Raw genomic sequence first — 12,339 nt, 5'->3', positions numbered from 1 at the left:
GAATTGTAGACAAGTCACACTTGCCTTCCTATTGGCAACAGGCACGTCAGATTCCCGCAGAAATTCTGCAGTTAGTTGGTAAAGTAATAAATACATCATTCACACGCTGATACTTTTTAAATATCTTATTGTCCTTTGGTCCAGAACTTATCTCGTCTGTTTGATAATTTGCAGCTTCCTTTGATATTTTCAGCTTAATGTGAATTATATCTTCCACCTTGGTTTATCCAATATCTTGCCATATTTAATATCTTCTCCGGCCTTATACATCGTGAACGGAATGTAAGGATTTAGAACCAGACTCCTGTCGCATCCTCACCGAAAGACAATTTACCGGTTTCGGAACGTATCGTCGAAATTCGTATGGCGCAGTTTGGTCGATTCTGGAGTACAGTCTTCGCAGGCTTGTGTACACGTCCGTCAGCACTACTGACCGAAATTAACCAAAAATCTTCAGCAGTACGGACTGAGTAGTTTATTAACAAATGTCCCAAGAGAATTACGTAATACCATAAGTTATTACTGTATGTAAATGAAGAAGCAACTCACTAGGACAGTACGTGTAAGGAAAACGTGAAATGCACGCGAAGTTTTTGACGACACTTCGGTGGATGAGACCGCTCCTGATAAGGATGGTATTACGAGGATCTTGGATCTTCAGGGTAGGGGTAATGGCGGACTTTTATGAACATTGAGATCCAAAAATTCCTTTTATAACTTTGGGTATGCATAGATAATTACTTTTTGTGGGGTTTCAATTTCTCCATCTTCCGAACACGAATTACTTACAGGTTAATCGTGACGTAAGACGGGAATTTCTTGCTGTGCAGAACGAACCTGACCATTTTCGCTGTTGCACGTCTTACGTGGTTTCTGGGGCCATGCGTTGTTGTCATTTTAGGTTAGGTTGAATACAGTGACCGGACCGGCTTAGGTGTTTTCTGTGATTTATGTAAATTAGAAACTGGTTTATGACGAAATTACCTTTGACTTCCGGTCTGCATGTTTCATCTGCGACGCATCCTGATGGACCTGGACTGCAGTTGGTGCGCAGTGTTTGCATGTAAGATCAAGAGAAGATTTGAATCAAATACGATTCACTTTGCCTTACAGCGAAACTCATCGCCCGAGGAAATAGCAGGAAAATGAATGGGCTTCTCCGTCTCTCTGAAACTTAAAACAAAATAAACAATGAAGAGATGAGAGGACGGAATGAAGGATAAGGCGCGCCGAAGAACGGGAAGGAAAAAGAGAATAGACGAAGGAGGACGAAAGGAGGTTGAGGCAGCTGAGGTGTCAGTTTGCATACGTCTGTCTGTACATCTCAGCGGCCGATATGTTTGTCTCTGTTTCGAAAATATGAGCGGCAGAAAACGAGAGAAAACATTAGAATAATCAGGGTTCAGTCGGGGATCAGTCCCAAATCCCTAAATGTACCGCAGTGGCTAATCACACGCGTGCTTAAATGTCAAAACGCTATTCATGTGTTTTCAGAACACGCAGAAATGCCAACAGCATCTGGCATCGATTTCGAATACCGCCGCCAGAGGCATTGCCCTGTGGGTAGATCCCTTGCGAAGGCCTGCACCCGCGTCCAGGGAGTGTTACCCCGTGACAGACCAGATGACGTAATCATATAACCTGAGGATAAACCCCAGTTTCTTGTTAATGGCAGCGTGGCGATGACCAGGCAAATGCTACGTTGCGTGCGACAGTGCAAGGTGTGTAAGGATCGGCGATTGAAGTTTCTCAGACGATTTTAATTTGAACACCATTTTCGGCCATCTTCATACACTCCCACTGAAACTGAGACCTAAAACTGTACATTGCGTTGTAAAGAAATCTGCACCCTCAGGTGTCCTTAATCTGGCACACACTTTTGGACACACCGTGTACGTCTACAGCGGCAAATGGAGTTAGATCGGAACTAATCATTCTCCTTCCTTTAATGTTATCATCGTCAGGACTTCAGCAAACAGAATCAGTTGATACGAGGTTCTTGTATCCCTGAAGAAAGGCAAGAACCCAGTACACTAATTACAAATTAGTCCCTGGAGATCCTCGCAGTGCCGTCTTCTTACGTGATAAGTCATTTTATTTCTCTGTGGTAAGAACAGACCAGGTATAAGAATACAACAGTACAAATAAAGTGCCATATGTTTTAATATGTGCTGTTTCACATTGGAAGGTAATGCTGTACTGAATACGAACGATCATTTTCCGAATTTATTCTACAATTAATTTAAAAATTATAATCGCAAATACATCTCAAACTTGGCTTTCCATGCGTTGCACTGAGCGCCGTTAAACTTCTGTTCCACTCTTCGTGCTGCAGGTGTTTCGTATGGAAATAAGATTTAAGTTTTACGACTCGCGAACTGAAAAGTTTTGAACAAAATATTAGTTGGAACGGAGAGTTGTCTGCTGACAAGCCATTTCTCTGTGCTGTTAGCACTCATTTGAATCTTCGTATTTTCATACTCTTGGTAATACACCAGCTCCTTTGCTGTTTAATTTAATCTTGTCTCAAGACAGCCGTCAGCTAGAGAGAAGCATTTTCACTGCTCCAGTGACCGGCAAGTCTTGTATCGCGTGTGTTGTGATTGCACCAAGATGAAGGTCTCCTCTATACGAACTGGTATAGTCCGCAGTTAAACAATGTAGGAGTGAGCCCTGCAGCCCTTCTTGAGAAGGTAATAATTCGTTCATTTGGTAGTTAAACTTGCAATGTAGCAGTGAAACTCAAATTTCTCTTATTGTGTTCGGAATATCATATATCAGTGTGGTCAAACTGGCGGCCAGCGAAAGTATTTGTTAATTTGTTATTAGTTAGTACACACCAATTTTTTTTTCGATGTTGACTTTCCGTCAGTGGTAAAAGATCGTTCTGCTCAGTGCCCTCACTAAAGCCAGTGACTTTAAGAGCGTAAGATGTACGTTCTACCGGTACAAATTGTTATTGTGTCAGATACAAGCTGTTAAATTAGCGGAGTTCAAATATTTTGTGTAAGTTTTTCCAGGTAAAAATTGTGAGAGTTACAGGCTGTTGCAGGAGCAAATTTAAAATAATATAAAAAACTGTAGTAGTTTGTGCACATTTAAATCAAATTTGTATTTGAGCTTATGCAATGGTAATTTGTCATTTCTGAATAAGCATTATTAAAAATAACGATAATTCAAAAATAGTGGCGGGGGGAGGGGGGGCTTGGCCCTTGGGTCCAACAGGAAAATTTTTCTGACCCGAGCGAAGAAAAAGGTTGGGCCACCCTGACGTGTATTATCGATGTGTTGATAGGTGATACTGTATTGAGGAAAATATGAGAAGAATGAATTTTCTTCTGCGTAACAGTTTAGCCCCCGAGTCCTACTCTCACCATTACATGCAGGAAAACTTTTCCCCCCGTTTTTGAATGACGAAGTGAAGTAACAAGTCCTCCTGCTCTTTATTAAGACAGGTATGAGCGGAGCCTCAAGTCTTTTCCAGTTGGGGAATTATCAGGAAGACAAAGACGTCCAGCGCACAGCGAAGTTTTCGCTTGTCACTCAGGCGTGTCTGATAGGATTTTTCTGAAGCTCGGAAAGTTCTAAGGATGTATTTCTGCATATAATTTGGAAATTCGAATTAAATAATCTCTCGGTGTGGAGAACGGATGTTCAGAAAATTACAAAGTCAGTTTCAGACGCTAAAAGTTACCTGCGTGTCATTAGAAGTTGCGGGGTGGGGGTTGTTACCGTAAAATCGATCAGATTCTTATACTCTGTGGAATTCTAACTGTATGAAAAATTAATGAAGCTGTGCTCAGTGGCAAATGGTCCGGTCTGCCAAGCAGTGCGTCGCCAGACCACTGAAATCGGAGGGAAATAAAAGAAATGGTTTCTTTTCTTCATTCAATAGAAGCTTTCTTATCTGCTTGGAATCTGCTGTTCGAGTTACTATCTCAATCGCCACAGATCAAAAGAAGCCGATATTTTTCTTGCTTTCCTCACGGTGAGAAACACACGTGTTATTCGTAACACTGCCGGGTGTTTCAGAACTTCGTCATGGAGCACGTCGTCAGCCGATCTGAAGGTGTGTTGCTTAATCCATGAGCATTTCTGGTCTTAAGTGAGATTCTTGTGATGATGGCAAATTAGTCTCGTTGTTTGGAAGACGCCGTTTTTAGCATTCAAACTCTTTCTAGTGACCAATATCTTCGTGCAACATTAATAAATATGTTATTCAAGATTTGATATGAAAACTGTCTCCAGTGAGAACTTCGACGGACGAACTGAAGATGATAAATTACGTAAGACCCCGCCCACGTTCAGACAACCTTCAGAAAAGAAAAAAAACCTTCACGAGGAATTTTAGGTTTCTGCAAAGTGACTCGTACCCGTGGTTTAATAGCTTGCAGAATCTGATGTAACTATTTCTCTCGTTGTGACGGCTGTTTTAAAAAAAGTTTGGTTTTGGGGGTTGGGGGTCATCTTAGATCAAGAATGAGTAGGCGCTATACAATCATCGCCCCACAAGCGCCTAAATGGCGTATAGTAGGACATCTTTTCTTTACTCTCTGCTTTAAAAGCGACATAAGACGGAGCGGCTGCCTTCCGGAATTACTTTGGCTGTGAGTAATCCCGCGTTTTAAGGCAGGCGAGGAAGAGTATGATGAGCTTGTCAACTACCTGGTCAGGGGCGACGCACGACACACAAAAGTGTCAGTAGGGAGACGCGTGGAGAATTTTAACTCGGAAGAAGCAAGCGGTACGAGGGACTTGCGATCTCTGAGAAGGTACACGAGCGTTGCCTTTTTCCCGTTCCCGGTTGGTCCGATGTCTGCCGTGTTTGATTCTGAAGATTGGTTTATTTATAGATGCGTTCCCGGTTGCATAGTTGAGTTAAAGTTGATAGTTCCTTGGACTTCATCCGTCGTCCGGGTTTACAAAAATTGTTCGTACCCACTGTGACCTCGTGGCCCGTGCGATACGCGGGTAATGTACTCCACTTTTATAAATCTAATTACATAAGGCCAGTGCAGCTGCACCGGAACGGAGGTGTGGAGAGGACCCGACGCCTCTGCGCCGTTGCACTCGGACACAAAAGAGGTTTTTTTTATCGATTCAGATCTCGAGCGCCGTGATTGGGCCCCTCTCTGTTTGGACCATTAACGCCACTTTGGAATCTCATTCTCCAGAGAACGTTTTCGTAAACCGCAGAGTTTGTAGAGAGGCCACTTCTCTGAAACTCTGATGCGTCGATCCGTTCTTTAGATTATTCACCGATGCTGTTTCGGGACCATCGGTTCGGCCGTGGGACCAGCGCGCGAATAGGGCGCAGTACATTACTGCATTGCCTATGCATGAACACGATGTCCATGTGTACATGCATACTTAAACGGCGGCACCCTGTATGAGCCAGAAATGCGCACGAGAACTTCACATCAGATCTTTTGTGTTTCGATTGTGGTCTTGTGCTTCATCACGACGTATGAGAACACGTTACAAACTCCACTGGCCTCTGCCGGACGGTCTTCGTCAGAAATGTGATACCAAGTCAGGATATCTAGGTATTAATTTGTTTTTACAGATAAAAAAATGCATTGGTGACACAGATCACCAGGAATACGTTCTTGCTCAGGTACGTCGGTGCCTGTCTTATCCATTATCTACTCGACGTTGTGTTGCTGTCTCGTGTGTCTGAGACGTAAAGGATATTTTAACTAAGATAATTAAGAATAAATGGGCGTTTTTATCTTTCTCTCTTTCTCGTTAATTAGAATTTCATATCTAAGACGTCAAAAATAGTAGAATTTTTTGGAAACCGATGATAGTTTATTCACGTGCAAATTCCCACTTCATTTTCAGCTTCCTGAAATTATGCTTGAAATAGCAAATAACAGAGGAACATTGTTCTAGAAGAAGCCTACACAGATTACCTGTTTAATTAGTTTAATTAGTGGTTAGCGTGATCACCACTGGACCCAAGGTTTGCGGGTTCTAACCCGGCCGAGGTCTCGATGTATTTTTAAGGGTGATAAAAGTCCACAGTACAACAAATTCCTTTGGATGGAAAGTAAAGCCGGCCGTCCGATGTCGTAGATTTACGGCATGCAAAAAGAATCTTACGAGCGGCCATTTCTCACCCAAGTCTCTCCTGATTCTCTACTAGATGGCTCTGGCAGACAAAAGTCAGGATTGAATAGAAATTGTGCAGAGGCTGTGGGCTGGTCACTCACTACTCACAAATGCACGCTTCAAAGACTAAGAAATCTCCGAAAAGGAGGCTGCGAAAACCCACGACTAGGTTGAAGAGCCAAGGAACAACAACAACAATTAATTTAATTAGTTACATCCCCATCGATACAAATTTTCAAAACGTCGCAGACTTTCATGAGACCGTGTGTGACTTATTTGTCCGATTAACCTGAAAATGTGAGGTGAGCCGGTAAAGACAGGTTACGAACTGAATTTATGTATTTCATACCAAGAATCCCGTTCATTTTGGTGGTGATTTTAGGGGTGAATGCGAACAAAATTCATCAGTATTGTAATATGAAAATCATAGGCGAGAACGAAGGGACACAGCAAGAACCAAGGACCAACGATGCCAGGGACACGCGAGATGATGACGCGATCATCAGATCTCTTCATTGTAACCGGAAGAATTAATTAGGTTAGTCCGTAATCCATTTTGCTGGCTTGCTCCGGTCTACTTTTGCTATCACTTGTTTCGCGATGTGTAATCAAAACTTCGTGTTTCAGTCGTGCGTGTTGCATAGGTCTAAAGCCACTTAAGTGCAAGGTTCATGATTAAGTCTCTTTCGATTTAAATCACACAAAATGACGCTGTTTGATAAAGTGGGCTTTATGCTCTCTTGTTGCCAGTATTATTCGAACTAGACATTTCTTAAGGATCCGTCCATCTGAAACTTCCAATACGGACGTACCTCCCCATTACAGGTTCATTTTATGCGCTTTATGTGGACATGATGGCTATAAGCTGTCGCCCTTTCGGTATCACTTGCGAATAACCCGCCTGTCTCATGAAACTTCTGGTAAGAAAATCCTTCCAGCAGGGGCAGAACCGGCTCGTATGTGTCATTAAGTCTAAAGTTTTCGAGGGCGTGTCTAGAAGGATCCAGTTCTCTTCCGTTCAGAGTATCACATTTTCTCAGTCTCTGTTAGAATTCCTTATCATCCCCCGAGGTTTACAAATTACTGTAACTCTAACCCCCGCGCTTTCTTGCAACCCAATTGGCAGCGAGGGAATGTGTGTTGCATAACCGCCAGGGTGCGCACTTGTGTCAGTTTCTATCTGGGATTTGGTGCAGAATTTTTATACTAGTTCTCTCTTCTTCTTTGTATTTGTTTCATGGCACGAGTTACAGAAAGCTGTTGGCTCCTCTCTGTAAAAGAGTTCTGCGAAAGTCAGGCTCCTAACTCTCACATCACGTGCCTCGTGTTTCTTGACAATCGCTGCCACCGTCGGATGTCCATTGTCACTTCACTCGCTCAGAGCCACGTGCGTTGGAACAAAATACATATTTCGCGTCGAAACGTCGATTATTTGAAAAGTATCGGCAGGAATTGTGGCAGCTGTAATTAAGGGCCACACCATGAAATGGAGTAATTGGTATTAGCACCGTAGTTTGCTGAAACTGTCTGAGCCACGTCACGTCGACGGGAAACTGAATAATTTGAGGGCAGAGCATACGAAAATTTAATTCATGAAACATCAGTAAGGGATTGTTTTAATAGGAAAAGTGCACAGGACATAATCAGTAGAGAAAGTAAATAATATAATATAATGCAGGGGTTCTCACCCTTCTTCGCTGGCGAACCCCTAATTCTAATTTAACACATTGAATGTACCACCAACCAAATGTGTTCAGGGAAAACTGTTACTTATGTTAATAATAACTTTTGATTTTCTTACATAGTTCGCGTACCACCAGTGATACGCGCACCACAGGTTGAGAAACGATATAATGTGTTCATATCAGTTGCTAAATGTTTAAGAATTCTTTCGGGGGAAATTTCAAATAAATTTAATTGTTCAGTCGTATAAGAATGGAGTAGTTATTCGACGTTTCGAGAACTTTCTATGCCTCCATTATTAGAGTAAAGGAGCCAGGGACAGCCTCAGACATTTCAGATATCCACTCCCCGCGTAAACCTGAGTTCAGAAACTGTTAATATTCTCTAAGAAGAATAACATTTAAATATGTGAACATTTTAACGAAGTGTTATCGATACTTTAATACTGTTAGTTGTTTTAATTTCTTAAGATGTTAATTAAAATATACACATTACTAAGGGTAAAAGGTGGCTCCGGAGGTTTAAAATGTAACAGCAGATATGGGACGGACTGGCTGAAATGTAGCCGAAACATGTAGCATGGATTTTAATGCAGATAGATGGCACCAGTGTGACAGTAAGTCTATTGCCAGTCTAAATGTGGAACGGTGAAAATGTAACCAGGAGAGCAGCGAATAGTTTCGGAAGTTAACTCTGAGAATTTATGAGATTTGATAACCGTTGTAAGATAATGTTTCGAAATTGTGCCTACACTAAGCGTCGTTACTTCGAAGTCGTGAGGTTACGTAACTGTGGGACAGCTAAAGTAACAAGCGAAACCAGAAAAATTGTGAAGTCAGTGGACAAGAGAGTACAGATCAATAGTGAAGAACACCTGAGCAAAGATTATCAGACTGTGTTCAGTGATTGTTAATCCGCGTGGAATAAATCTATCTTTGGTTAGGAACCAATTACGTCACGATATAAACCTCTAGAATCTTCTTATTGTATTAATATCGCCATACGTTGGAGGTGGGGGCGGTAATCTTTATTCCAACTGGAAAAATCTTAAGGTCGTGATGTTAGTCGCTATTTGAAGAACGTTGCGCCGTCATTACTTCTAATGACGTGCCCTTCTTATGCGCCAAAAATTGGTCAGAGGACACACACCTCAAAGACTTTTTTCTCGTTCGTTACCCAGAACACGATGTGTTTGCTAACACGTTACTTTCAGAAACGCAGGGGAGTTGTAAATCTACGTGCTCTCTGCAGCGAGAGGAGACGTGCAGTAGGGACACAAGAACGTAGTTGAAAGCAAAAACAAACATGAACCATGGTTGCAAATTTGAATCACTCGGAGCTTCGCTTGATGTTGAAGCCTGTCACTAGAAATTGGAACTGCACACAGAAAAAGATTGTAATCCAAAGCTGTAGTAAGCAACTTGCTCCGTCTTAATTTCTAAGCACGTGGGACAAATGCAGTCCAAAACTGAAAACGTCTTATAAAATCATGTCGACGGTGTACGTACTCAGATAGACCACAGCCATCGCGTGCTGTGTTCTGGTCGTCACGCAGCGGAAATAGGAAAACATTTCTCAGAGGGTTGAAGAACGTTCTTTGTGCGTCTTCATGGTAGATGCAGGTACTCGTTAAATATAAAACCCGAGAATGCAACTAACCGTCAATTTGTTTTATTTCCTTGTCCGGATATAACTTTGTCGCCCCCAGGTAACCGGTTAGGTACGTGACCTAGTGTCTTTATATTTGAACGACCGAAGTATACTTCTTTGGCATTTTCAGTTTCAAAATGGAGTCTGATTTCTGTTCTGCGCAAATAGAATTTGGCAATATTTGTCGTCCCGTGTGATATGAGAAATATCGAAATCAAACCGAAGCCAAGACTCTGGTTGACGGAAACTTGCAAGCAGTTCGCGTAGGCCCTTGGAAGAATTGAGCCCACTTCCGTATCTGACGTCAATACCAAGCCGTTCCACTCTGAGAAGTCACGTGACAGTCTTTGTTTCGTAGGCCTATCAGAAAGTAGTCTACAGAACTCGCCCCACTGCACGAATATTTACGTTTGCTCCCTTCTGAGTCAAAGAGTGCTATATATTTATTTTTCACGTTCGTTTGCAAGTATTTCTAGTTCCTTTGTGTACGTGGCTCAGTCAACCTCTTAAGATGGTTACAGGACACAGGGCGAAAAATATCATGTCTACCTTTGATGTTCCATCAAAACATTTAGAAATTCGGGCTTCCTCTGCCATCTTTAAAAGTACGCTTTGGCGACCACAAAAGACTATTAACCTAACCTGACCTAACGTAATAAAATTCAACGAAGTTCACCTCTTAATAGTCTAAATAGGGTAATAGGTTTAAAGCATTAGTATTTTGATTAGAATATTAGACCACCTAAATCGAATTGTAATTTGTATTTCTATATGCAACCACTTCACATTTAATTATTTATCTCGTAAAATTCTTTATAGCCAACTATTTCGACTTCAGTACGTGTTCATCAACGCGATACATTACGTTAAATTTGCACTTGATTATGCGAATTACAGATGATTTGTATTGACTGTAATTTAGCGTACAATATATACACAATGTATCGTTTTCATGAACACGTGCTCAAGATGGCCAAATTTGCCGAGAGGCGTAAGCACTCTAAACAAGTCGTGTTAGATGAAAATATAAATTATAATCTGAATTAAAGCTAGTCCGATATTTCAATGACTAAAATGTTGGTTTAAAATTGTTTTTGTGTTGTTACGTGAATTTAATTTCTATGCGTTCTCATGGATCCAAACTCGACGACGATCACTTGATTTCACTTCCTTGCCAACCTACAATTCACTGATCATTTGGCGCCAATTTGCGTGATTCAGACAGCTGAAGGCGCTGTTAAAACCGAATCATCGGTACGTCCACGTGATGACCTACAGCCTCAGTGCCTGTCCACTGACCTTCGCTCTGTTGTTCCAGCAACCTGTAGCGGACCGCCGCGGGTTTTCCGGTGGTCACTCGGGCCCCGGGTGGTCCGCGTGGTCCGATTGGAGCACGTGTTCCCGCACCTGCGACGGTGGCGCCTCATATCAACTCCGACGATGCAACTCACCCACAGGATGCACGGGCGAAGCAGTGCGCTACAAGATATGCAACATGCAGGTAAACGTTTCAACCCCTTCTACTTTGGGCCGCCTAATTTCCGGGTTTTGGATGAAGTGTACAGAGTCCGGTCGCTTTATTCGACCCGGACGAAAAATGTCATGGGGTGGTCTTGGGGGTGTTCTGGAGAACTGCTGGAAAAGTCCTGGAGAGTTTATTTGGATGTTCTTTAGTCAAGGAAAAGTGCTTCAGAAATCCTGGAGAATTGCTGGAGAAGTCCTTGAATGTTATGTTGAAGTCCTCAGGGGTTGGTGGGTCTGATCCTGCCTTGTCGGTTATTTTGGATTCCTTTTCATTTGATTGGGATAAGTTACATTAGCCTAGTTTGCGTTTTGTGTCAGATTGGATTAGGTTGTGTTAATTTAGGTTAGGTTTAGTTATGTTAAGTAAGGCAAGGTTAGGTTGTTTAGGTTGCGTTCATTTACGTTGGGTTAGCTTGTTCTGGAGAATACCTAGCGTGTTCATATGTTGGTCGTGGGGATTTTCTGCAGAAGTCCTGGAGAAAATCTGGATAATTCCTAGAGTAGTGCCGGAGAAGTCCTGGAATGTTTTGTAGAAGTCCTCAAGCGGTGGTGGGTCTGATCCTGACTTGTCGATTATTTGGGTTCCTAAGTTTGATTGGGATAAGTTGCGTTTTTGTTTGAGTTGGTTTAGGTTAGGTTAGGTTAGGTTAGGTTAGGTTAGGTTAGGTTAGGTTAGATCAGATCACATCACCTGCTTGTAGACGCTTGAAAGTTTAATACTTAAATGGATCTCAAATAAAGGGGAAACGAAGATGTTTACTGGATGTGATAAAACCTCTGTTGTAGTGGATTCAATCGGCTGTTGTAAACATGACGAACTTTCCCTTCTTCATAATATCCAGATATTCTCAATCGGCCTAAAGACCAATGTTTTTAAGGAAGCCCGTGGCCGTGAGGTTTGTTTTAAATTGTATTGGTCATTGAGTGCATTCATATTTGAAGTGTACAGAGAAAAGGTTTTTTTCCCTATGACTCGTGAAATTCCATTATTTGCCTTGAAATGTACTCACATTGTCACATGGAGTTCAAATGAAAACTAATTAATTTATTCGTGGAGTTTCGTGGCGTTCGCAAGTGCGCGTGAAGGTACCGGGCGAGAGACAAATGACCGCGGTTCCATGACAACAGTGGCGCCGCCACCGCAGCGCAGCCACAAACAAATGGCAGTGATTCAGCCGCTCCGGGAAACCGCGCTCCTCATCAGAGCGCGCGTCTGACCTGCATAACCTCACTTTCGCAAACTTTGGCCGGTGATTCTTCCGATTTCGCGAAAGTAGACCTCGGAGGCTGTTTCTAGGCGAATTTTAAGCAACCAAATAATTTATTCTGTTAGTACATGTAGTTCAAACTAAGTACGTGAACGACTCG

General features: G+C 42.3%; 1 protein-coding gene across 6 annotated transcripts in view; it reads left to right on the top strand.

The window, feature by feature from the left end:
* The window catches only part of nolo (ADAMTS-like no long nerve cord), a 94,268-nt gene that overhangs the window by 14,404 nt on the left and 67,525 nt on the right, over positions 1–12,339 (top strand). For all 6 annotated transcript variants that reach the window (XM_087355461.1, XM_087355460.1, XM_087355458.1 and 3 more), the window contains exon 3: positions 10,766–10,948. In XM_087355461.1, coding sequence (XP_087211587.1) covers positions 10,766–10,948 — 183 coding nt within the window. The remainder of the gene's footprint in view (positions 1–10,765; positions 10,949–12,339) is intronic.

This window comes from Zootermopsis nevadensis, unplaced genomic scaffold (genome assembly GCF_977971745.1).
Source record: "Zootermopsis nevadensis isolate Lab colony 2312 unplaced genomic scaffold, Znev_1.0 Znev_ptg000024l, whole genome shotgun sequence".
Classification (NCBI taxonomy): Eukaryota; Metazoa; Arthropoda; class Insecta; order Blattodea; family Termopsidae; genus Zootermopsis; species Zootermopsis nevadensis.
This window is presented reverse-complemented; position numbering and strand designations above follow the sequence as displayed.